Here is a 24,998-nt window from a genome sequence, read left to right on the forward strand (position 1 = left end):
CTCATAGCACTATTGTAATATCTATCACATTATGTGTTTTATTTTTTATTTTCATGTCTTTCTCCCAAGAAGCCCATCATGACTTAAGAACATTGATTTCAAGTCAATTATCTTTGACTTCCTAGCTGGGACTGACTGCTAGGACAAGGGTGCTGAATAGATGTTTGCAGCAGCCATGATGATTCCCTCCCCCTCCACATACATGCTCCCATCATTTCTCAGCCTTTCTTTCATGTTTCATAAATCTTTCAGAAATTACATTGGCCTGGAGGAAAAATATTCAATATACTGTTGCTATAGTGGCAGACCTCACCAACATGTCTGTTGCAGGTTGCTACAGGTGAAAAACACTCTCCACCCAACGTACCTTGACTCTCAGAAAGGCAACAGAAGCAGAGGTGTCACAAGAAGGTTGCAGTATTCCACAGAAGATCTCAACTCCAAATGGAAAAAAGAAGTCCTGGGACCACCACGATCTGAAATGGAAGTCAACATATAGGAAATAAAGCCTCCTGATTTCAGTTATAAACTGTATACATCTTTGGGATTTCCAGAAAAACCATCAAGGAATATTAAGGAAGAACAAGGAAGGGGGAAAAGAGGTAATTTTCAGGAAACAAGGCTTCACATGCCCAGCATAAGGAGTCATCCCAAGAAGGCCAAATCCCCTGAGTTTATAACAACATTCCCACATCTGGATTCATATAAAGCGAAGTTAATGTTCGTGAAGAGTGGAAAATATCCAAATGGTGTATACCTCAATCCCAAACCACATGACTTTCGACAGGTACAAAAGAGTGTTTGATTCAAAATAACTTAAAACAGATAAGGGGAAATATGTATTATTTTTTATTCATTTCTTAGCTATGACTACTATTACATGAGCAAAAAAGGTATGTGCATATAATATGTACAAATATGCATCTTTATTTCCCATAGAAAAATACAAGTCAGATTCAGCACTAAATGACAGAGAAGAGAGGTAAGACCTTGGTTAATGTTTTTGATATGGTTTTATCAGCCAGGTGGAAAGACTAACTCTGGGATGGACTTTCCTAGTTTTTAGAATGGTTGGGACTTAGATGTGATTGGGAAACAGACCTCAATTGCCAGTTTCAATCTAGAAAGTAATAAAATCAATTCATGGAATGAATGGATGAATAAGTAAAAATTGACAAAGGGGGCATTATGTTACTTTAATGAGTTTTTTTAAATGATTAATAATTTAAATAAAATGTGAGCAAGAATCAGATTTATAATTTGAAATGGTGGTGGGGAATACACATATATTTAAGGAAATACAAATGAGGTCAAAATATAATTCCTCGAGAAAATGAATATATTCTCTACTTATGTCTATAATTTTACACATAAGTATGACTCTTGCTCAGTAACAAGAGAAGCAATAGGGCTGGCAATATAAAAAAAATAGCTATAAAAAAGAATAAGTTTGTTCTCGGAAAATATAAGAAAGCAGTTAGGAATGTGGTCTTTGGGGTTGGATTAGGTATCTTTGCCCTCTTATTGCTACTAATTTTGGAAAAGTTATTAAGCCTCTTTCTTATTTATAACATGGAATAACCCTCCTTCACACTTGTTATCATTCTTTTAAGTAATGAAAGAAATAATGATATGCAAAATATTTATGAATGAATGTTAATTCTTAGGAGGTCTTAGGATAAAAGCTGGAAAATTCAGAAGCCTTGATCCATAAACTTCTTTACTCATTTACGGCATCTAAACCCTTCTATTTACAGTAAAGGAACTATATTAACTTTTGGAGTTGAGGGAAAGACAGTTAAACAGCAAATGTCATTAGTTCATTCAACTATTTCACTAGTTATGGTTACAATTATAAGACTTGAGTAAGAAAAGTTCAAGGAATGGGGACATTTTAACTGTAACTGAATTAATTTATATTTATGAAAAAGTGAGTTGAAGACTGTGTACTAGGAATTGTGCAACCACCAGATGTCAGTATAATTTTCTTAAACTAAGGATTCCTATTTCATTTGATTAAAAAGAGTGAAAAATCTTGTACTAGAGTTTCGTTTGGGACTTTTAATATTTTCCTATTTGCTTTAGCAGGTTGTAGAATCACTCACAAAGAAGAGAATCCTGTCTGTCTTCTGCCCGAGTTCACCCTTTTGTGCCCCATTAACTAAGCTTTCAAGCAGAGACATATGTGATGTTTTTTAAATTAGTTTCTGAAAGTGTACAAATTCTATTTTAGTTTATATTAATTAGTTCATTTAAACCATCTTAAAAAAAACCTATTTTGTGGTATAGTTTACTGAAAACAGTCAATAATTACTCTATGCCAGTCTCAGTAAATTATTTTAGCTTTGTTATATATTTTTATGTCCCTGAAATAAACCCAGCTCCAGAAATATAACATGCAACCCTATTTGCATTTGAAAATAAATGCAACTTTTGAATGGATTCCTTTAATTTCATGGTGTTAAAAATATTATTTTATATTTTTCCCCCCTAGGATTTGGAAGTACTCTGTTCCACTATAAAATGAATTGGCTATACAGTATAGTATCTTGAATTAGATTATTCTTTCAAATTTCATATGCAAGTTTTAAACATTATAATAAAATCATCAAAATTACATTTTGCCAGTAAAATATTAATATTTGTAAAAATCACATGGCAAATATGATGTTAGTAATAAACAATATTTACTAGTAATAGTACAGTCTTCTCTTTACATATCTAGTACCAACCCAATTTACCAAACTTTGTGACAACTTATGAAAGGGACCCTTTTGGATTAAAATTTAAATCCAGACACTTAAGTACAGGTAAGTCATTGTCATAAACTTATGAATATAGCAAAAAATAAACTTTTTGCATTATCTTAATAGTAATACTTGGAAGCACCAGGGTGGCTCATTCAATTGGGCCTCGGACCCTTGATTTCAGCTCAGGTTATGATCTCTGGGTCGTGGGATCGAGCCCTTCATTGGGCTCCCCATTCAACACAGAGTCTGCTTGAGATTCCCTCTCTTGCTCCCCTTCCCTTTGCCCCTCCCCCTATGCACTACATAAATAAATTCTTTTAAAAAATAGTAATACTTGTAAAAACATACAGCCCAAATGATTTTTTTTAACTTATCACATTTAGTAATATGGTAAATTTTTTAAATGCCCACTTAATTAATGGAAGCAATCCACTTTCTTCATCATCTACACCTTTTAATATACTATTGAAGGTTGAGCTTTTAACTCAAAGTGTTCTGTATAGAAAACAATAGAGTAAGTGGTTAAGAGTATAAACCAGGAAGTAAGCTGCCCCAAGTTACTTAAACTGTCTATTGGTCTACCTATCTATAAATGGGAATGATAATAATTTGATCTATATCATAGATAGAGATATTGTGAGCATTAAATCTGTTACACATACATAGTCACTTAGTTAATAATATGTATATAGTACAGTTATCTCGTACATGGTCATATACACACAATTATTATTATTATTATTATTTTTAAAAAGATTTTATTCATTCATTTGACAGTGAAAGAGAGAGAGACAGAGAGGGAACACAAGCTGAGGGAGTAGGAGAGGGAGAAGCAGCCTTCCCGCCGAGTGAAGAGACTGACGGGGGCTTGACCCCAGGACCCTGGGATCATGACTGCTGTGGAAGGCAGATGCTTAAGGACTGAGCCACCAAGGCACCCCTCACCCCTGACAATAGTTATTATTGTGGTGCCCAGCATTCCTTATTTGGACAAGGATGATAATATATACATTCTATATTTATATGTTATAATTACATATCAATTATAGACAAAACAATAAGATGTTAATGGTGGTTGTCCCTGAGTAGGAAGACAAAGTTTGAGTCTTATTTTCTTCTTTTAAAAATGAGTGTCAAGTAGTTTTATAATTATGAAATGGAGATAATTTATTCATAAATACCGTATACATTTTAGCATGGATTATATTGACAAAAGTCTTTTCTATGTGTGCAATTAAAATGGGACATGTCAACGTTCCTTACGTGAACTACGTGTAAATCACTCTGGAAAAAAAAGCTAGAGATACTTTATAAGACCCAGACTCTGATCTCAAGAAATGTCTAAGTAAAATTTAAGTAGAACACAAATCACAATGCACTACTGAGAAGTTTAAAAAGAGATTTCCGGGGAAATAAAAAGTGGGATGTGAACAGTTTGAAGGACAACATTAACTGCAGTAGAATTGGTGGACAGGATAAGCAAAATTTTATTTGGATTTGTGTTATAAATTGGCTGTCAATTCATCTCTCCTGGGCCCTGATCTCCAGCTAAATTCTGAGAGACTTGAACAAAGACCTGCGTAATTACTAAGTTTCTCATTTGTCTCCGTATCTGTAGTCCATGGGTGCCGCTCACTGAAAGATGATAAACAGAAGAACAGTTCCGAAAGATTTATCACCTACAAGCCTCATGAATGCACCTGGGATTCAAAGCTAATTTTACCAAAAGCTCCCTGGCCCATTAAATCTGCTTCATTCACGGTGAGCTTGACTCTTCCTCTACAGCTGTTCAGAGAGGTCTCCAAAACTATTATTGATTACTTTAATGCAGGATTTTTTCATTTGTTGTTAGCATATATGGTGAAAGATACTAGCTTTAAAAGTAAATCAGAAAGATCTCTGTTTTTTCTTAAAATATGAACAGTGGATTATCCAGAATTTTGGATTTTATTTTCATATTACAAAGATGGTTGGTCTGGTGGACTGAGGCCACCGTAAGGAATGAGTGTCATTCAAATACCGTAAGGAATTTTCCCCAAAGGTAGTCCCACCCCATTTGGAGCAGCCCATTGAGTGAACTGCGCTCAGTAAGAAGACCTGACAAGGAGGCTTTGTCATCCACTCATAAAAATATGTTGAGAAAACACACTTTTACCATGGTTCGTATTCTACCCTGGACAAGAAAGGCTGTTTTGTATCCCTGTAGGTCCCAAAACAGCGAGATGTGCCTTGGGCATATGGAGCAAATTTTTAAAGCAAAGATTATAAAATAGCAATTTAGAAAAGATAAACCACAATTAAAGTCAGTACATGTTTGCTTTTGCTGACTTCCTTTGTGCTATCTCCCCTAAGAGACACAGGAGGCGGCAAGATGTGTACAGTGCATTTATGGATCGTGCAGAAGACAAGCTTACCCAAACATGCAAGAACAGGTGGGTAAACATTTCGAGAATTGTGGCTGAACACTTATATTAACTTCTTAGAGTGGCTTTTCAAATAATTTTTTCAATAATATATACTTTATCCTATAGAAGCTCTATCCTAAGAACGGTGAATGAAGTATTTACATGATGCTCAAGCCATTTTAAGTGGAGTCGAAGAGAATCCAGTCCCTTGATCTTATAAATTATTTTATAATAATTTATAAATTATTATAAATTTATAATAAATATATAAATTTATAATTTATATTTATAATAAATTTATAATAAATTATAAATTTATAAATTATCCAGTCCCTTGATCAGATAAATTATTTCTCCTAGGTTTCATGGAAATCTGGAAAAGTACCAGTGACTATGTCACAGTTCCAGGTTTCACCCATATGCACTCAGACTTGATCATTCTAGAGCATTTCTGCCAACTGCAAAAAGTCAACATCAACGTCGCCTTGCCCAAAGTCGTCTGTGGCTGCCGAAGCTGCCCACAGCAAGTCGGAAGTACTGAGGGTTAATAGCTCCCAGCAGCAGCCTGCAAGTAATAATGGAGGTGATTGGTCTACACTGCTCCCCAGCGTTGCCCCGGGGGCTAAACTCCAGCCATCCAGGAGCCTCATGCACTTTGTTGGCTTCCTTCCTGTCTCACTTGCTTACATGCTTACCTTGTCACCATTTTACTTTCATTTGACTACCTATGGTTTCACCAGAATGCTTGCTAAGCACCTGCTTCTGGGGAAACCTAAATCATGACACCAGAAGGCAGTAGTATAATGATCTTAGAAGGCAGAAAGCCTGGCTTGGAATCCCAGGCTAGCCACATGATCTTGGGCAGATTACTCAACCATTCTCCCTCAGTTCTTCACCTGTAGAATGGGAATAATATGCACTGTCCTGGGATACAGACAAGGAGGGGGTGTCCAAGTCCATTTATAACTTCTCTTAGCTCTCTTTACGCACTTGCCAATGTCGTCTGTAGGAAAGGGGTGGGAGGCAGGTGAACATGGTGAATAGTTTGAGTTTTGGATTTGCTCAAAATGGATTCAAATCCTAAACAAATCTATAAATGTAATTTTGGATGATTTCCTAACATTTTCTGAATCAATCTTTCTTGGGTTTTAGGAGAGCTAAGTAAAATGGTATATGTAAATTGCTGGTAAGATCCCTCATATCTTCTGGATTAACTTATTATTGATAGGGCTTTGCATAACCATAGAAAAGTTACTTAATTGTCTATGGCTCAGTTTTCTCACCTGTAAAGTGATAATAATAATAATAGCACCCATTTCATAGAGTTGTTGTGAAAAGCTAAAACTTTATAAAACACGTGGATCATAGCAGTGACACTGATAACTATACAAGTATTTCGTGAATAAAAAATTAAAAACTATACATCTTGCATGTACAAAACAAGTGTCTAGAGATTAGTCAAGTCAAGAGTTGACTGAAATTGAAGAGAGGAAAAGAGGGTTAGGGTTGGGAAGGGAAGAGAGAGAGACTCTTATTAGGAAGATAAATGTATGGCCTTATGTAAATGAAGGGAACCCAGAGACTGAACATTAGCAGACAGCTATCTGTAAGAGCAACAGATTGCAGACAAATATATAAAGAGGAGATCAGTGTCCAGAAAATTGTGTTCAACTGGACATGGTAAGTATGAAGTCACCCCACCAATGACATAGGTGGTAGACTTATTCTTACAAAGTTTACAAAATGGTTCTTTCAAATTTTAAAGATCCTGCTGTTCATTGATGTGTAGATCACCATAGCGATGGCTGAGGCTTCTCCTATAGATGATTTTGTACTTGAGCTTAGTTATTAGGGGCTCCATGCTCAACGTTATCTTATAGCCAAATACAGGCTCCAACCACAAAGAAAATGACAGGGCACTCCATCACCAAGTTCCTTAAATCAGTTGCAGAAAATCATAGACTCCTGCTGGCTGCAGCATTAAGAAGTAAGGGCCTCCAGTTTCCACCAGAACCTCGCCCTAGCTGTTTCCAGTGGGAAGCACGTTTGCTTGATTTCGAGAACAGTTCTATCTCAGTACCCCACGGGCTTCTCCAAATAGAAATATTTTAAACTGAAGTCAGAGTTTCCTCTTTTTTTTTTTCCTTTAAAAAATATGATATACTTAGCAAATTGAACCCTGTGGTAGTTCAAGCAAAATGGGTTTATTTTTCTCCAACATGACTTTCAAATGTGCTCTATTGGATCTTTCTTCCCAAGCTTGAGAACATCTTTGGCAGATCCCATAGCTTTTCAATCACTTCATTTGTACCAGCAATGTCATTTCTGTAAGTTCAACTCACATTCAACCATGAAAAATTGCAGCCTAGAATAAAAACATTTTTGTTGTTGTTGATTTTTTTTTTGCTACCTCATACCCTCCATGAAGAAATCAATTCATGTGGATTATAGATTCCAAAGTGAAAGGAAAAAAATAATGCTTCTAAAATAAATTTAAGGAAAATAAATGAAATCTTAAACAGGACCATAGGAAAGGGAGTATCCACATAGAAAAAATTTATAAAAATGCTCTCTCTACTTAAACATTAAAACTCCAGGGGCACCTGGGTGGCTCAGTGGGTTAAGCCTCTGCCATCAGCTCACGTCATGATCTCCAGGTCCTGCCTCGGGCTCTCTGCTCAGTGGGGAGCCTGCTTCCCCCTCTCTCTCTGCCTGCCTCTCTGCCTACTTGTGATCTCTCTCTCTGTCAAATAAATAAACAAAATCTTTTAAAAAACAAAAAACCCTCCAAATTTCCAACCATCAAAAGAAACAATTCCGGAGTGGAAAGGCAGCCACAAAACTCATGCAACAAATATGAAATAGACAAGCCACTCAAGAAAAAATAATGGGGTTTCATAGAAGAGTATATCCAAATGACCAAACTTCAGAAAATGTACTCATCTTCATGAGTCATCAGAGAAGTGCAGTCAGAAACACAATGGAATACCATCGTACACCTACCAGAATAGCTAACATGGAAAAGACAGAAAAGATGAAGCTTTGGTAAAGGCATGAAGCAACTAGACTCCTCTATACTGCTTGAGGGAGTGTGCATTGGGACAAGTACCTTGGAAAGCTACTTGGCAATATATTCTAAAGTTGAATGTGTATATATAACATAGGACACAACATTTCATTCCTAGTATATTTATCTAACACATATACATAGTATATATATATATATATATATGCACAATATATTTTATATGTATAGGAATATTATAGCAAAATTCTTTGTTATAATCCTCAAACTAGAAACAAGTTTAATGCTAATAAATAGTAAAATGGATAAAGTGTGGAGTCTATTTTGTACATTCTTCTTTGTGCTCTACAGGGGAATCTCATTTTGCATGGTCATTTGATGAGAACTAACCTCCAGTCTCCCGCTTTCAGCAGTCTATCCCGCTGCCTCTCACAGGAGGACCTAAGTCCCGTGCAGGCAACCATCTTGGTAGGACCACCCACAAGATGGTTGTGAAAGACCGCCCCCCCCCCGTCGTTAACTAATTAACTGCTCTTTTGTTGTGTAAAAGTACCCCTCCTCCCCTTGCAATGAAAAGACCCTTCCCCCAGGGTTGAATTCAATGTAACTGCTCTTTTGCCTTTCTGTAACCGCTTGGCTTTTAGGGCATGACACTTGACTCCTGTTTGAACAAGATACCCTCTCCTAATAGCCGGGGCTTGGTCACGTAGGCAAGGGGGCTGCATGGTCACATAGGTCACGTAGACAGGATGCCTTTCTGCTGAGTGATAAGGTCAAACTTCCCCTCTTTGTTTCCCCTTCCCGCCTTTCTCTTCGCGCGAGGGGGGTCTTCCAGGGCCAATCCACTAACACCAAGTATGCCTTTTTCAAAAGTTCAAACTGTCCACCAATCAGTTGCGCCCCACCCAAAACTTGTTTGTACCTTCCTATAAAAGACCCCGCTTCACTCCGGTTGGTGTGCTCGGTTAGCTGGAGCTGCCGACCACCCGCCGGTACCTGCGTGACAATAAACCTCTTGCTGTTTGCATCCAGTGGCAGTGTTGGATTCTTGGGTAAGGGGATCCGCGGGTCTTTCAGTTGGAGCCTAGCTTTCTTATGAGTCCACTGTGTTCATGGAACACTCCATATAGCCCACCAAATGGTGAGCATGTGGATGGTCCCATATTTTCCTTTCTCCTTTTCCTGACACTGTGAGCCACCCATCTTTGAATCTCTAAACCCTTCTCTGTGATCAAAAGTACACCCTCTGAAACAGCCGGGGATATAGATGAAACCACACCTCCACTAGGAACTGCCATACTACCTTGTGCTGAGAGGTACCACTATGGTCTCTGCATTTTCTGCAGCTCAGCAAGAAGCCATCCACACCCACCCATTTCCTCCTCCTGTAGGCAACCACCATCTCTATTCTCTATAAATGATAATTCTGAGAATTTCTGAATTGGCTTTGTGGGGATCACCACCTTTGTTTTCTCACAGGAACCTGAATGGGTATTCTGCAATGCTTCCCCTCAAGGATAATGATGCTTATTTAATGCAAAAAAAGAAAAAAAAAAAGCCTTCAGTTTTTTTTTTTTTAAGATTTATTTATTTATTTGACAGAGAGAGATCACAAGTAGACAGAGAGGCAGGCAGAGAGAGAGAGAGAGAGAGAGAGAAAAGCAGACTCCCTGCTGAGCAGAGAGCCCGATGCGGGACTCGACCCCAAGACCCCGAGATCATGACTTGAGCTGAAGACAGCGGCCTAACCCACTGAGCCACCCAGGCGCCCCAAGCCTTCAGTTTTCATCATTTACTTACTTAATTTGGATGGAATAGGGAAAAGAGTAGCACATCTGGCCCACCCACATTTTAGAAAGCCCTCTGGGAATGTGTCTTCTAACAGCATCTCTCCTTATGTTTTCAGCTTTGGGGTTTTGCTTCACTTTAAGACAACAGGAAAGATCCCACTTCTCCTTGCTGTTAACACTTGTATTCCTTGCCATTACTGAGCCCCTACTTTCTCACTTAAGAGAGAAGCCTGGGCGTACTCCTGCAAACAGCTCACATGCCTTTGGCCATTTCCTGGGAGTCTTCCTGCCAATATCTCTTCTAGGCATTTTCCATCCATCTATTTTATTTGAAAACCCCTCATTCACCCAGGGACTAGCACCACCCACAGCATACCTCTAGCATAGCTTTTATTACACGCTTGAAGGTGACATACCGCCCTTTTCTCCAACTAGGTAATAAAAAAACTTCAGAGCCAGGCTTGATTTCATTTTATGGTGAGCACCTGGAATGTGGTATTTAAAAAACTTTGCTTAATGAGTAAACAGAAGAAAGTGGTTGAGGTTCATTGTGAAGCATTGATACAGATTACTGGAAACTAGATATAAAATGGTCCATTATGGGGGTGCCTGGGTGGCTCAGTGGGTTAAAGCCTCTGCCTTCGGCTCGGGTCATGATCCGAGTCCTGGGATCAAGCCCCACATCAGGCTCTCTGCTCAACGGGAGCCTGCTTCCTCCTCTCTCTCTGCCTGCCTCTTCTCTACCTACTTGTGATCTCTGTCTGTCAAATAAATAAATAAAATCTTAAAAAAAAAAAAGGTCCATGATAACACTCCTCTGGACCTTTCACCTTACTGCTGCTGGTGGAAGGGAGATGTTTAACGGAGTGAGAACATGATGCTTTTAGGAATCTTTGACTTTGGCATTGCTTAGTCATCTTTTACAATTCGAACTTAGCAATGTGCAATCACTTTCATAGGCATAGCTTCCCTCAGTTCCCTCTCGAGTTCACAGTCTTTACTTCGGTATCATCACCATCATCCTTGTCATCATGGTTCTAATTTTATGGACTAGGAAACTCAAGTCCTCATTAGAAACTTACTGTTCATAGCACTTACTATGATGCTCCAAAATGCAAAGAGCTCCAGATCACAGTAACAAGTGCGTACTCTCTGATAAATAACCCAAAATAAATGTATACAGCCAACACAGTATAGTTCTCATTGCCGATCATAGTTGTAGTCATGCTAAACTATCCTTCTTGTCAACATGCTGTTAATAAGCTTGGTTTTACATGAATAGCACTAGAATAAGAAACAAGGACAGAACAGATGAGGTCTAGCATTTGCAGTCAAGTTTCTGGTCCTGGGAGTAATGTACCAGGTAAAGTTCATCCATTTATGGAAGCTCATTCAGGAGATTCTGGTCTTATATTTCTCTTTTGATCATTTAGATAGCTGATGGACCGAAACAACATGGGGCTTCCTGAAATCTCTCCTAAATGAAAGAGTTTCATCTTCTGTGCATTTCCTTATGAGAGCATCTATGGGTTTTGGTATCATCCTGGATTCTACAGAAACAAGCACACTCCCAAAGTCATAAGAAAGTTCTAAAACTATAGGTTTTTCAAACCAAAGTTGCCTGACTTGAAATTGCTTTGTTGCAACATAGATGAGAATACCGTTATCAGACTTGTGATTTGTGACAGTTAGATCTTGCACCTTTGAGTGTAAAGCTGATAGAATGTGTACTTTCATTAACGCCCAAAAGTAAAGAAATGCTCTAGTCTCAGGTTAGGCTAAGAAGAGGCAGGGAAATTAGAATAATGCTTACTAAATTTGACCACCAAGCTTCTCTAACCAGGTATTGTGGATTTTGTTACCATCCTTCATATTAGCAACAATTTCTTATAAATAGCATATATTCTCTTAAAGGATGAATATTATATTTTGGGGAGACTTAGAGTTGGTTAAAGATAAAAACTTTTGACCTGAGAAAATAGAGAACAATGTAGCAATCAGAGACGAAGTAGTTCACATAAATTGGGCACTTTTCTAGTGGGATGTTATCCAAAGGAAAAAAAAATGGAGATTAATTTGAGCACAGTAATGTTTTTCTAAAGTTAAGTTGTTCCCAGAAGTAGATTTTATTTCAGAAATCTTGGGATGCCAAATGGGCTGTAAAGAGCATTATTTCTGGGTGCCTAGGTGGTTCAGTGGGTTAAGCGTCTGTCTTAGGCTCAGGTCATGATCTCAGGGTCCTGGGATCGAGGCCCACATTGGGCTCTCTGCTCGGCAGGGAGCCTGCTTCCCCCGCCCCTGCCTGCCTCTCTGCCTACTTGTGATCTCTCTCTCTGTGTCAAATAAATAAAATCTTAAAAAAAAAAAAAAACAGTATTATTTCTTAAGGAAGAAAACCACAAAATCTCAAGAGTTATATGTATAAACTTTGTGTTCATACTTACAAAGTGGCATGGGTTGAAACAATACAAATTTATTTTGCATATTTATGGCATATGAATCAAAATCTGAATCTTCATTTTTTAGTTTTTTTCCAATATACTTTTAAAGTTTATTTGACATACTCAAACATATTTAAAAAAGAGAAGATCTCCAACTGAGATAAAACATGTCTTACTTGAGGATCATCAGGCTTGGAGGATTTAGAGTTCTAAGGGGGGAGTCTTTCTTTTAACATATTAAAATCATTTTCTAAAATTTTGTTTAAAGATGTTGTAGGAAAGTAAAAAAAAAAAAAAAAAAGAAAGAAAGAAAAAAGGACCAGAAATGTCTTTGTTTCTGACCAAGATTTGATCATTTTCATTTTAAATAAAAAATGAAAAGTGTACAACCTCATGCCACTCACATTTTTATCAAATGAATTATCCTATCTCCTTTCCAATTTCACTTTGGAAACTGATTATAATAAAGTTAAATAAGGATTTAATAGCTCTGTTTACATAAGCAGCATTAAGTGGAAAGATGAGGCAATAAGTTACATCATTTCCCCCAGGATGTTCGGCATAATACAAGTTCCCAGGAACTGTAATAGATAATCCATGAAAAGAAAATGTATTCTTTAGAAAAATAGATGTGGCAGATACTGATTAAATATATCAGACTGGGGCTCCTAGGTGGTTCAGTGGGTTAAGCTTCTGCCTTCGACTCAGGTCATGATCTCAGGGTCCTGGGATGGAGTCCCGCATCGGGCTCTCTGCTCAGTGGGGAGCCTGCTTCCTCCTCTCTCTCTCTCTGCCTGCCTCTCTGCCTACTTGTGATCTCTCTCTGTCAAATAAATAAGTAAAATCTTAAATACATCAGACTGGTGAATTTACTAAAAACTTGTGAGTTGAAAGGGCTCATTGCTTGGCCCCAATCTCTTTCTTAGCTTTATGCACACTTTGTGATCCATCCACTTGCCTTGTCGGTGGAAGGAGGGGTAACCAGTTGATGGACATTAAGGAGGGCACTTGATGTAATGAGCAACTGGATATTATATACAACTGATGAATCATTAAATTCTACCCCTCAAACTAATAGTACACTATATGCTAACTAGAATTCAAACAAATTTAAATAAATTTATTTCAAGAAAATCTAAAAAATAAAATAAATGCCATCTACATGCCTAAGACTTCCTACTGTATATCTCTAGCCTGTCATTTCTGCTCAACTCCAGACAACTGGAGTTTTCCTCACTATGTCTAATAGTCCTCCCAAACTTACCATGCTCAAAACTGAGCCCTGATATTCTTTACTGATTCTCTCATTGTCTTGTCTATGTCATTAAAGAGCAACTCCATTCTCCCACTTGCTCGGGCAAGAAATAAAATGGAGTCACTCTGTCTCTATTCTTTATTTCACACCACATATCAGCAAATCCTGTCCTTTCTACTTCACATTATACTATACCTCAGTTATACTGCACCATCTCGAGTAAATACACGGCAAAATCCCCCATTATCCCTTGCCTGAATTATCACCATAGCCTGTCTGGGGGCCTCCCAGAGGCTCACCCTTACCTTAATCTGTTCTCAACAGAGCATTGGATTTGTTTGACTCTTGTAAAATGCAATCCCTAACATGTCATTTTTCTGCTTAAAACTTTCCAGTATCTTTCACATCTTAAGCCAAAGTTCTTTCAATATCCTACATGGTCTTTTGCTATTTTGTCCTGGTTACTTGACTGAAATCATCCACTTCTGCCTTCGTTTCCTCTTCTTCAGCCATTAGGGTCCCTGTACTATTAGGAAAGGCCAGGATTTTGTCAGTGTTCACTGCTGTGCCCCAGTGCCAAGTACAGTACCTGATGTATAGTAGGTGCCCATGAAAGCTTTGTTGAATGACTAGCTTTACTGGAATAATCTGAGAGCTGCATAAGACATAGATGACCTAGTTGTTGATTAAGGAGCCAATGAAGCTGAAGTTATCCACCAGCAGTTGTAGAGAACTGGAGTATGTATATATTCCATGTACCTTTCTTTTCTAGGTTACAATAGGTGGAAATGAACCAATTTCTAAATTAATGTCTTTGCAGAGCAGTATGCACTTACATTGCTTTGCATCTGTCAGGAATGTTGAAATTTTAAGATTCTTATTCATTGTATTTGAAATGGAAATACTATCCCTTGAGGTAAGAAAGGAAGCTTTTAGGGAAAATGCGTGCACTTCAATGATTGCTAAGTCTTTTCATCATTGCCAGGCAAACACAGGCTGAGCATGAAGGCTTGCTGGGAAGGTTAATGATTAACTGCTCAAAGATGCAGGAGAGAAGTGGTCTAATTAACATAAATCTCTATGATAGGGGGTTCACATCCTTGCAGACAATGGATAAAGGTATATTTCTCTTTGCACGTTTGAGATGAATTGTGAACTGTAAAGTGACTTCCAGAACAATGTTAAATTGTGTCATAGCCAAATTTTAAGAAAAACAGTGCAATTAATTTACAAAAGACAGATCGTAAAGATATATCCTATAAAGCTAAACTAATTCAAAGATTGAATTAAAATAAAATAATCTAAAATAATTCAAAGAACTTTTTCCCTATCAAAGTGTCATTTTTGGAAAGTTGAAAAAGACTTTCTTTCACATATAATGTTAATTGGAATGATCTCTTCTCAACCATATCTATTAAATCATTAGACGTTTACTAATTCATTAATAAAGGAGTCAAGAAGATGATGAAGTTGGCTAAAAGATCATTTTAAGATTCTGGGTACTTATACACATGTTTTAAAAATGTTGTAATAAGATTCCCAGATTATTTACAAAACTGTTTGCTGTCCTTCAGGGCAATAAAGTCATAACATGTGGGGTTATGTTTTCTACCAGAGAGAAATCATTTGCACTCCTATTGCAACTAAATCTACCAGTTCCTGTGTACCTTTACAGAGTCCAGGACTTAGTTAATTGTAAATAGTGAATCACACAAGGCTATATTCTCTAGATCAGCACCATCCAACAGAAATAAAATAACCAGCCACACAAGTAATTAAAAAATTTCCAGTAAGCACATTGAATAAAAAGAAAAAGTAAAAAATGTTTTTAATAATAACTTTATGTAAACTATTATATGAAAACTATGATCAATTTAACACGTAATATAAGAAATTATTAATAGGATATTTTACATTCTTTTTTCTTACTATGTCTTCAAAATTTGGTGTCCATTTTATACTTCTAGCACATCTCGGTGCTGACTAGCCATATTGCAAGTGTTCAATGATTACAAAGGGTGGGTGGTAACCATGTTAGTGTAGTTTGAGATGATTAAATAATCATTGGATGGACTTGTTAAACAGTGCCTCAAGATGATGTTGAAAGGTTGTGCTGTACTTCTTTCACCTTATTTCCGAGTTTTGAGTCACTATACATAACATTTCCAATTAGGAATTATAGGAATTACAGTCTTTGGCTCCTAGGACATTAAGTGATAGCAAATAGAATTTTTCTACAGTATTACCTTATTTAGTATACTAAAAGTGTTTTTAAGAGCTATTTTTTAAAGATTTTAATTATTTATTTGTCAGAGAGAGAGTGGGGGGGAGAGAGTACAGGCACAAGCAAGGGGAAAGGCAGGCAGAGGGAGAAGCAGGCTCCCTGCTGAGCAAAGAGCCCAACACAGGACTCGATCCCAGGACCCTGGGATCATGACCTGAGCTGAAGGCAGAGGCTTTAACCCACTGAGCCACCCAGGTGCCCCTACAGATTATCTCTTGAAGATTATGGTCAAGTGTGTGTATGTTTGTGTGTGTGTGTATATATATATATATATATACACACACATTTAGGAATATATATACACATTTTAGGAATCAAATTGTGTGTTTTTCTTTGTGTCTGGTAGACATTTATAGATGGAATATTAAACTTTATTATTTTCAGAAGAAGGGTTGAGCCAGACCAAAAGCTGAAGAAACTCTTTCAGGGCTTTGAAAAAAAATACATATTTTTAAAGATAAGAGGTGCAAAAATAATTTCTATCTATCTGAAACAATACTGTAAAACCTCTGATTTCAGGGAAGGGTAAAAATATCTAGAAGAAGAAGTTTAACATGAAAACAGTACCAGTCAAATTGCTTAATACAGGCCCATGTGGCAGGAAACATCATGTAAAGAGATGGTCTAGCCAGCTGATGCAATTTCAGATCAACCATCAGGCTTTAACATTCAAATCAAATTCCCCTAGGCTGGGGTAAGCAATTTGGTTTTTTGGGGGGGACTTAGTCATCTGAATAGCAAGATGGGACTGTGGGCCAAATAATATTTAAAGTCTTATCCAACTCTCAATTTCTAGCTCTGACTTCACATGTATTTCACTCTGAGGAAAGTGACTACTATATGTGCATGCGTGTGTGTGTGTGTGTGTGTATACACATATATACATATATATGTGTGTGTATATATATGTACACGTATATGCCTACATACACACACACACACATATGAGCCACCCTATGCCAAAGTATTTTATTTTTCATTTTTTAAAAAGATTTTATTTATTTGTGTGTGAGAGAGAGAGCGCACACACAAGCAGTGGGAGCGGCAAGCAGAAGAAGAAACAGATGCCCCACTGAGCAAAGAGCCCGATGTAGGACTCATCCCAGGACCTGGGCTCATGACCTGAGCTGAAGGCCCACACTTAACCCACTGAGCCACCCAGGCGTCCCTGCCGAAGTATTTTAAATGAACCAACTTATACGGTTTTTAGAAGAATGAAATGGGCATGATATAGTTGGAGAATACTTTAGAATACTTGGAGAATAGAAGTATCTATCAAATTTTTAAAATAGAAATATAATTTATCCATTAGCTTCACGTCTACAAATCCATCCTTAAGAGAGAGTGGTATTCACATGCAAAGTTACATTTAAATCCTGTGGGTTTAAGTATTATATGTAAAGCAAAAAACCCAGAAAGAAAGCTAAAGGGACACCAATGTAAGATTAGAGCATCAGAATAATGTGCCAGAAGACAGCAGTTTTTTTTTGTTGTTGTTTTGTTTTTTGTTTTTTTTTTAAAGATTTTATTTATTTATTTGCCAGAGAGAGATCACAAGTAGGCAGAGAGGCAGGCAGAGAGAGAGAGAGAGGGAAGCAGGCTCCCTCCTGAGCAGAAAGCCCGACATGGGACTCGATCCCAGGACCCTGAGTACACGACCTGAGCCGAAGGCAGCGGCTTAACCCACTGAGCCACCCAGGTGCCCCAAGATTGCAGTTTTTAAGTGTGATAAATCTTTATGTACTTCCCGAAAAAAGTAGTGCATGGTAAGTAAAAATTGCAAAGTAAAACCGAAAGGTATACCATTTTGGTTCATGTATGCATGTTTATATGTATGTGTATATATGTATATTTATCTGGGGCTTATGATAATGATGATGATTATGTTGATATTGACGATGATATAGCTAATATATACTGGCCGTCACCTTGTGCTAAGCCGTATTCTAAGCACTCTACATGAAATGACTCAACTGATCCTCAAAACTATCCCACCAGCTAGGAATTCGTTTTCTCCCTTTTCAAAGACCACAAACAATTACCTAAGACAAAGTAGGTGACAGAACTGGAACTGATTTCAACAGTTTGTCTCCAGAAAGTGTGATCTCTTAAACCTTTCATTGAAATGCTCTGAACAGGTCCCGCGTGAAACAGGATAGTGGAAGCCTGGTTAGTGTGGTCAAGCTCTCAGAGTCTCACGGAGGTTAGATTCTTCGCTGAGCCAGGCAGGAACATTTGGAAAGCTCTTATGATTTCTTTTTTTTAAAAGAAAATCATAAGATTTTCTGGGCTCCTTTTCATCTCCAACAATAAGCAGCTGGATTCTATCTTTGATGTCTCCATTACTCTCTCAAGGGAATAAAATGGAAGGTTAATGAATGTAATATACTAAGGTCCTATTAGATAAGGAATAGTTTTGGGGGAAAATATTGGCACCCATTGGGTGAGAAGCTTTTTATTGGAGCTACAACAATATCGATTTGAGAATATTAATAATTAAGAACTGCCAGCGATGAGGAGACATGTTCTAGATTGAGTACAGTTGTACAACAACAGTGTACAGCCAGAGATGAGCCCTTTCACATTCTTACAGTCAGACAATTGCATTAACAATCGATGAAGGTCCAGGTGCATAACCAGCTGCTTGTGAAAGTTCTGAGCAATCAAGAGACTATCCCAAAAGAAAAGGAACCCACCCTAAATGATATTTTTGTCAGGATTATGTGGAGTTGTCAAGCACTTATCTTAGAAAAAAAGAGCAGTGATTTCCAAAGCTAATTCAAACCAGATGCAGTTTGAAACCCAAAGTATTTTCCAGCAAGAAAACAGTCTCTTTCAGGGAATTTCAGGGCAATTCAGAATCATTCAACTGTGCCCATACATGCTGCATTTTGCCTCATTCTACACCACAAATGTGTTTTTTAAACTTCTTTTCAAAGCAATTATTTTTGCCAGTCATACATACCTATTGCTGTGTATTTTACAGTAAATGTAAATGCTAGCCCAGAGCCAATAATAATGAATGTTTACAGGGCACATTCTATAAACGTGCTAGTTACTTGTTACGTACTTTTTATATGCGATCTGATTTTACCTGTACAACAGTGTGCATGGGTTTTCATATGTATGTGCCCAGTGCGTTCATCACCACCATTTTACAGATGGAGATGCTGAGGAGGTTACTAATCTGCCAAAGGCCACATTGCTCGTAAGTGAAGTATCTGGAAATAAAATATAAGTAGCTTTGTTTCTTTTGTAATGCAAAGTCCAGATTCTTAATTATTATACTCAGTGCCTCTAAGAGTTAAAACCATGCAGGAGGCAGGAAACAGCCTTCAAGTATCTTTTTATCTCTAACTTTATCACTGGAAAACCCACTTTGCTAAGCCGTATCTCCTAATCTACTAACTATTGGACATATTTGTCTGTCTATAAAATTGATACGGGCACAAAAGTGGCTTTTTAGGGGCCCCTGGGTGGCTCAGTGGGTTAAAGCCTCTGCCTTTGGTTCAGGTCATGATTCCAGGGTCCTGGGATCGAGCCCCGCATTGGGCTCTCTGCTCGGCAGGGAGCCTGCTTTCTCCCTCTCTCTCTGCCTGCCTCTCTGCCTACTTGTGATCTCTGCCTGTCAAATAAATAAATTTTTTAAAAAATCTTTAAAAAAGGTGGCTTTTTATTTTTCTCTGTAGTTTGAAGAATATCTTTTCCACATTTTCTAGGATGGGAGATAAAAGGTCAAGCCAAGATAACTGCCATATTTTTTAACAACTGTTGAGGAACATCCCATTTTTTCCTTTGGTTGAAATACAAAGTAAAAATACTCAAAAGTCAAATTATTTTCCTTCTAGTGAAGTAGAACTTAACACTTTTGAATTCCAATTTCATCATAAAACTCTTCAACTTCTCTTAGCAGATGGGCTGAGCACGCACATTCTGTAGAAAAGATTCACTTTTAACGGTTGCATAATCCCAAGAGGGAAAGTTGAAAGCTGTAAAAATGGAAAACCTGTCTTGGCCATCCAAATGACACAAGAAAGTTAACCTCTTGATGACCTTTTGAAAGATGTGACCTTTCCATAAAGAATGAGTTTGGTTTACTTGACATGACAAGAGGAGGAGGCCAGCTGGTTCCATCATTCTATTGGGAAGCCTGCTTGGCACAGACCTCCAGAGTGGTCCTCCTCATCCTCCCTGTTTTTAGTACTCCTAGCTTGAAATGTTTTAATTGTCACAAACCGTAAAATTACATGTTACTAATTTCCAACTAGTATTTTAATATAGAAAATCCTCCTTAAAACAAACAACTGGGTTTAAACTTGTCAATAACTTTAACAATTTCCCTCACCAATCTTTTTTTTGAGCAACTGTTCTCCACAGTGTGTTTGGGAAACTGCAAACAAACAAACCCGAACCAAACAACAGCAAAACCCTTTCTCTTCCTTTACAAGGTTACTTGATTATAATAAATATTCATCACCTCCGGTTTAATTTGGAAATTGCTCGGTGAGAGGGAAAGCAATGTCTGTGGACAGGAATTGGCCCCACTCATTTGGAGAGGAAGAAAACTCACCAGTGATCACCACCCATAAGAAAAAGCAGCCCACACCTGCCAGTTGTTCTGATAATGAGGGATGTGTCAGGCCATACCTCATCCTAAATGTGGCTGGCCTCCTGGATGGCATCATAAACTCTCCCAAATGTATCCTGCCCTGCAGCTCTAGAAGCTTTATTCATCTCATAAATATTTCAGGTCTTTATTGCAAAATCATTTTTAAAACCCCACAAAGCCCAAGTTTATTATGTTTTTAAGAAAAATGTTTATAATGGAGAATTGTAATCTGACAGAAAGTTGGCCTAAGAGAATAGGGGACCCCTATATGCCCATCACACAATATCAACAACTATTATCACTTTACCAATTTCATTTTTCTCTCTCTTTCCCCAGCTTCTTTCCTGGAGGATTTTAAAGTGACATTGTGTCATTTTAGTCATAAATATTTTACTATATCTTCAAATGATAATGGGATGTTTTTACCCTTTTTACCTTTTGTCTTTAAGGAATATATACATTGCATTTTTGCCATTGTTTAAATAAATACTACAGTCACATAGTAAAGGTCATTTATATAAGAGGATAGTAATTAAGACCATTAGAATATTGCTGAAAGAGAAGAAATATTTTCCATTTCTGTGTGTGCCTTTTCTTACTTTAAGTACTAAGCTTCTTTCTCTTTCTTGTTTCCTTGATTCAATAAGTAAATACATTTTGGGGTCATTATAAGTTTTGCATCTAGGCCAAAAGAAAGGCAACATAAGGCATATTTTCCTTAACAGTCACTGGATGTTTTTGTAATGATAGTTTGTAAAGCTGCAAGATTTCAGGTCACAAAAACAGGTATTTTTCTATGCGTTCTTAAACCAGGTAGTAATAAAATAGTAAATTAGTAACCCAGGTTTTACAGTTCATGTGAAACACTTCCTGAATTAAAGGTGTTCCTTTTTATCAAACAGCTAAAAGAGTATGCAGAGATAAAAGGAATTAGAATCACTATATTCATCTCCAATAATTCTCTCTGTGCTATTCTATAGGACTCTAAATCCCTAAATAACTTTTATTATAAGTCTAAGTTCTAAATAACTTTTATGTTATTAAACATATATATATTTATCAGAAAGATAGATTCTGAAATTTTTGTTGCTATTTCTATTTTATTTATTTATTTTATTTGCCTTGGGATTTTGAATCTCAGGTACACAGAACTGAACACCTTGGGTCATGGCAAATTTTTATTGTCAATCAGTATTTTATTTCATAATTGTTCCCATCCTTTCCTCCATCATCAATCTCCTTCCCACATTCACCTGGCAACAACTTACAGACAGTTAATTTGTACTTTTCCAAGCAAAAATCCACACAGTTTGTGGCAATTGGGAAATATGTGCATCCTTGAAATTTCTTTCCTTCCTTCCTTCCTTCCTTCCTTCCTTCCTACCTTCCTACATTCCTTTTTTTCCTTTAATCAGGGGGTGGGACACAAACTGGAGGGGCAAAGGGAGAGAGAGAATCTCAAGCCGACTTTGCGCTGAGTACAGAGCCCCACGAGGAGCACAGTCTCACGACTATGAGATCATGACCTGAGCTGAAAAAAAGAGTCAGTCTACTCATCGAATGCACCACCCCAGCGGCCCTGGAATTTATTTCTAATATAGGTATGCTTTTGATGGCATCAATGGTGTCACATTTTGTTTCTTCTTATTTTTTTTTTAAGATTTTTTATTTATTTATTTGACAGAGAGAGATAACAAGCAGGCAGAGAGGCAGGCAGAGAGGGAGAGGAGGAAGCAGGCTCCCTGCTGAGCAGAGAGCCCGATGCGGGGCTCGATCCCAGGACCGTGGGATCATGACCTGAGCCAAAGGCAGTGGCTTAACCCACTGAGCCACCCAGGCGCCCCTGTTTCTTATTATTTTTTGATCGTATAGTTTTCCTGTGGGGTTACACAGCTATTTCTTCCATGTTGCTTGTTGGCTCTGACACTGTACAGTATTCCTCTCACGCATATCCAAATGCCACATTTTACGTGAACAGATGCCTATTTGTGAACTCCTGGGTTGCCTTTCAACTGCTGTCTACCACAAAATGGTTTGGAGGCCATCACTGTCCATGTCTTCTGGTGCGTCTGTGAAGAGCATCTCCAGAGTGTAGACCCATAAGTGAGAGGTTTGGAGCACAAAGTATGTGCCTACAATTTTCACTAAATATTGCCAGATTGTTTTCTAAATGGCTACATTGTTTTAGAGCTGTGCCTCTCAATACTATATGATATTTTTCATTTCCCCACACCTTTAGCAGCCTCTAATGTTATATCCCAAATTTTTAGTGAGCTGATTGCTTCAGCATTACGTAACAGCCCCAGCAAGAATCCCAGTTATTATAGAGATTAGGTGCGTGGGCTCAAGGCCATCCTGGTTGCATTCAGATTCTAGCTCTTACCATGAAAAACTTGTGTAATGTTCTGTTCCTGATTCCTAATCTGTAAAATGAGATCATAATAATATCTAGTTCATAGAGTTGCTGTAATAATCTTATATTTTAAGAGCACTTGGAATAGTGGCTGGACATCGTAGGTGCTCAAATATTGGTTGTTAACATGGTTCCTCCAGTGAACATAAGGCCCAATTCAGTGAGCACCCCTCATGTATTTAGCGGCCACTCAAATTACTCCACAGCTTTAAATTACCTTTCTATAAGGCTCTTTGACATTGTTCTTGCTGAGTCCTTTTCCTTTGTATACATTCTTAACATTCTTGGTTTTTATAGAAATTGAAAGATTTTCACAGAGTCTACTGTTGATGATTTGATTTTGTATTTGTGGTCCGATTTTGAGAGCACATCTTTAATTCAATGTAGTAAAGTTATCAATTTTTTCCTTTATATTTCATGTTATTTTTTAATAGTGTTTAAAAATCTCTATTCTGAAATCATAGACACATCCAATTTTATTATTATAAATTTATAAAAATACTTATAAAAATTATTTATAATAATTACATCATTTTAATTCTTTTGAATTTATATTTCATTTTATATCAATCACATTCTTCTAATCATGTGATAATCTTTGGATTCTCTTATTGGTTCTATTGGTTTGTCAGAGATTCTTTAGACTTTTGATTCTCAGATTATCATCAGGAAGTAATGAGTTTTAATTCTTCCTAACAATTCCTAATCCCTTTTATTTATTTATTTTTTTGTCTTCTCCCATTACCTAAGACTTTCTGTGTCCTGTTGAAGTATAGTGAAATACTTGGTTTTCTATTTTTTTTCCCAACCTTAAATGAAATCCTTCTAAAATTTTTCATTTGATATGTTATTGCTATACTGTAGTATGTTGTCATTAGAGTAAGAAAATTCCCTTTCTACCTAATTTTTTAAGAATGTTGAACATGTGGGGATTTAATCTCTTTTTAATCTATTGAAATTATTATTATTTTTTTATTATTTTAAACAAAACACTTTTTTAGTTGATTGGACAAAATTTTATTTATAATATTAATGTTGATGTTTATAAATGAAATGGAACCATCATTTTATTTTCTTGAACTATCTTTATTGGGATTTTTATGCTAAAAATAGCCTAAGTAAAATAATTTTAGCAGCTGTTCTTTTTTTTTTCTGTTTTCTAGACAAACTAGTATACAATAGAAACATACATGGTAAAACTCATGTGCAAAAACTTCTAGAAGGAAAGTGTTTTAAAGCAATGTTGTTTATTTAAAATATATTGGTCAATTAAGATTTTCTATTTTTCCTTGTGTTAATTTTGGCATTTGACATTCTCTAGAAATATATCTGTTTGCTTTGAATTTCAAATTTATTGGCATTTATTTATTTAGAATATTTTATTTGATTTTTAAAATATTTATGTAATTGCTAGAATCAAATCCCTAGGGTCCCATCAACCCTCAGTCTCTGTCTTTGCTTCTCAGATTAAAGAACAACAGTCTGGCTGAGATCAATCTAAATACATGTTAAATCAATTTACTGTTCCTCATACATTAGGCTACCTCACCTGGTAGGGGCCTAAATAGGTTAATCCTGAAGTCTCGAGATGTTCAGATGGTCCCTATGGTTCAGATGGTGAGCTCATGACTCAGATTGCCTGGGTTCAGATACCAGCTCAGCACTGAGTATCCACATAACTTTGTGCAAGTTTCTTATCCCTTCTCTACCTCAGTTTTCCCTTCTTGAAAATGGAGATGATAATAGCTGTGTCCACCTGACATGATTGCTGTGTACTGGTAGTATGTATGAAAAAACGTACACAGTATATGGCACATACAAAATATTCAAAAGTAATCTGTTTATTTACAATTTAACCAAATGTGAATATATCACTTTGTATCTTGCATTTTTCCCTTCATTCAATGTTGTTACAAAAACTTTCCAGTAACTCATATTATTCTAAAATATAACTTCTAGTAACTTCCAACCATTATCAGATTTTTTTACCAACTATTGATGTAACTGTGTAGTTTTCACTCCTTTA

The 24,998-nt window shown here is 37.0% G+C and overlaps 1 protein-coding gene across 1 annotated transcript; it reads left to right on the plus strand.

Annotated features, from left to right (window-relative positions):
- Nucleotides 1-466: 466 nt before the first annotated feature.
- Nucleotides 467-5,938, plus strand: LOC123394885. Its single transcript, XM_045089728.1, is given in 5 exon segments — nucleotides 467-787; nucleotides 2,726-2,810; nucleotides 4,369-4,511; nucleotides 5,103-5,186; nucleotides 5,600-5,938. Coding segments are annotated over 5 exon segments (957 nt in total). The 5' UTR covers nucleotides 467-481.
- The last annotated feature ends 19,060 nt before the right edge of the window (nucleotides 5,939-24,998 follow it).

The sequence above is a fragment of the Mustela putorius genome, unplaced genomic scaffold, assembly GCF_011764305.1.
Source record: "Mustela putorius furo isolate JIRA1106 unplaced genomic scaffold, ASM1176430v1.1 tig00003845_pilon_pilon_pilon, whole genome shotgun sequence".
Lineage (NCBI taxonomy): Eukaryota > Metazoa > Chordata > Mammalia > Carnivora > Mustelidae > Mustela > Mustela putorius.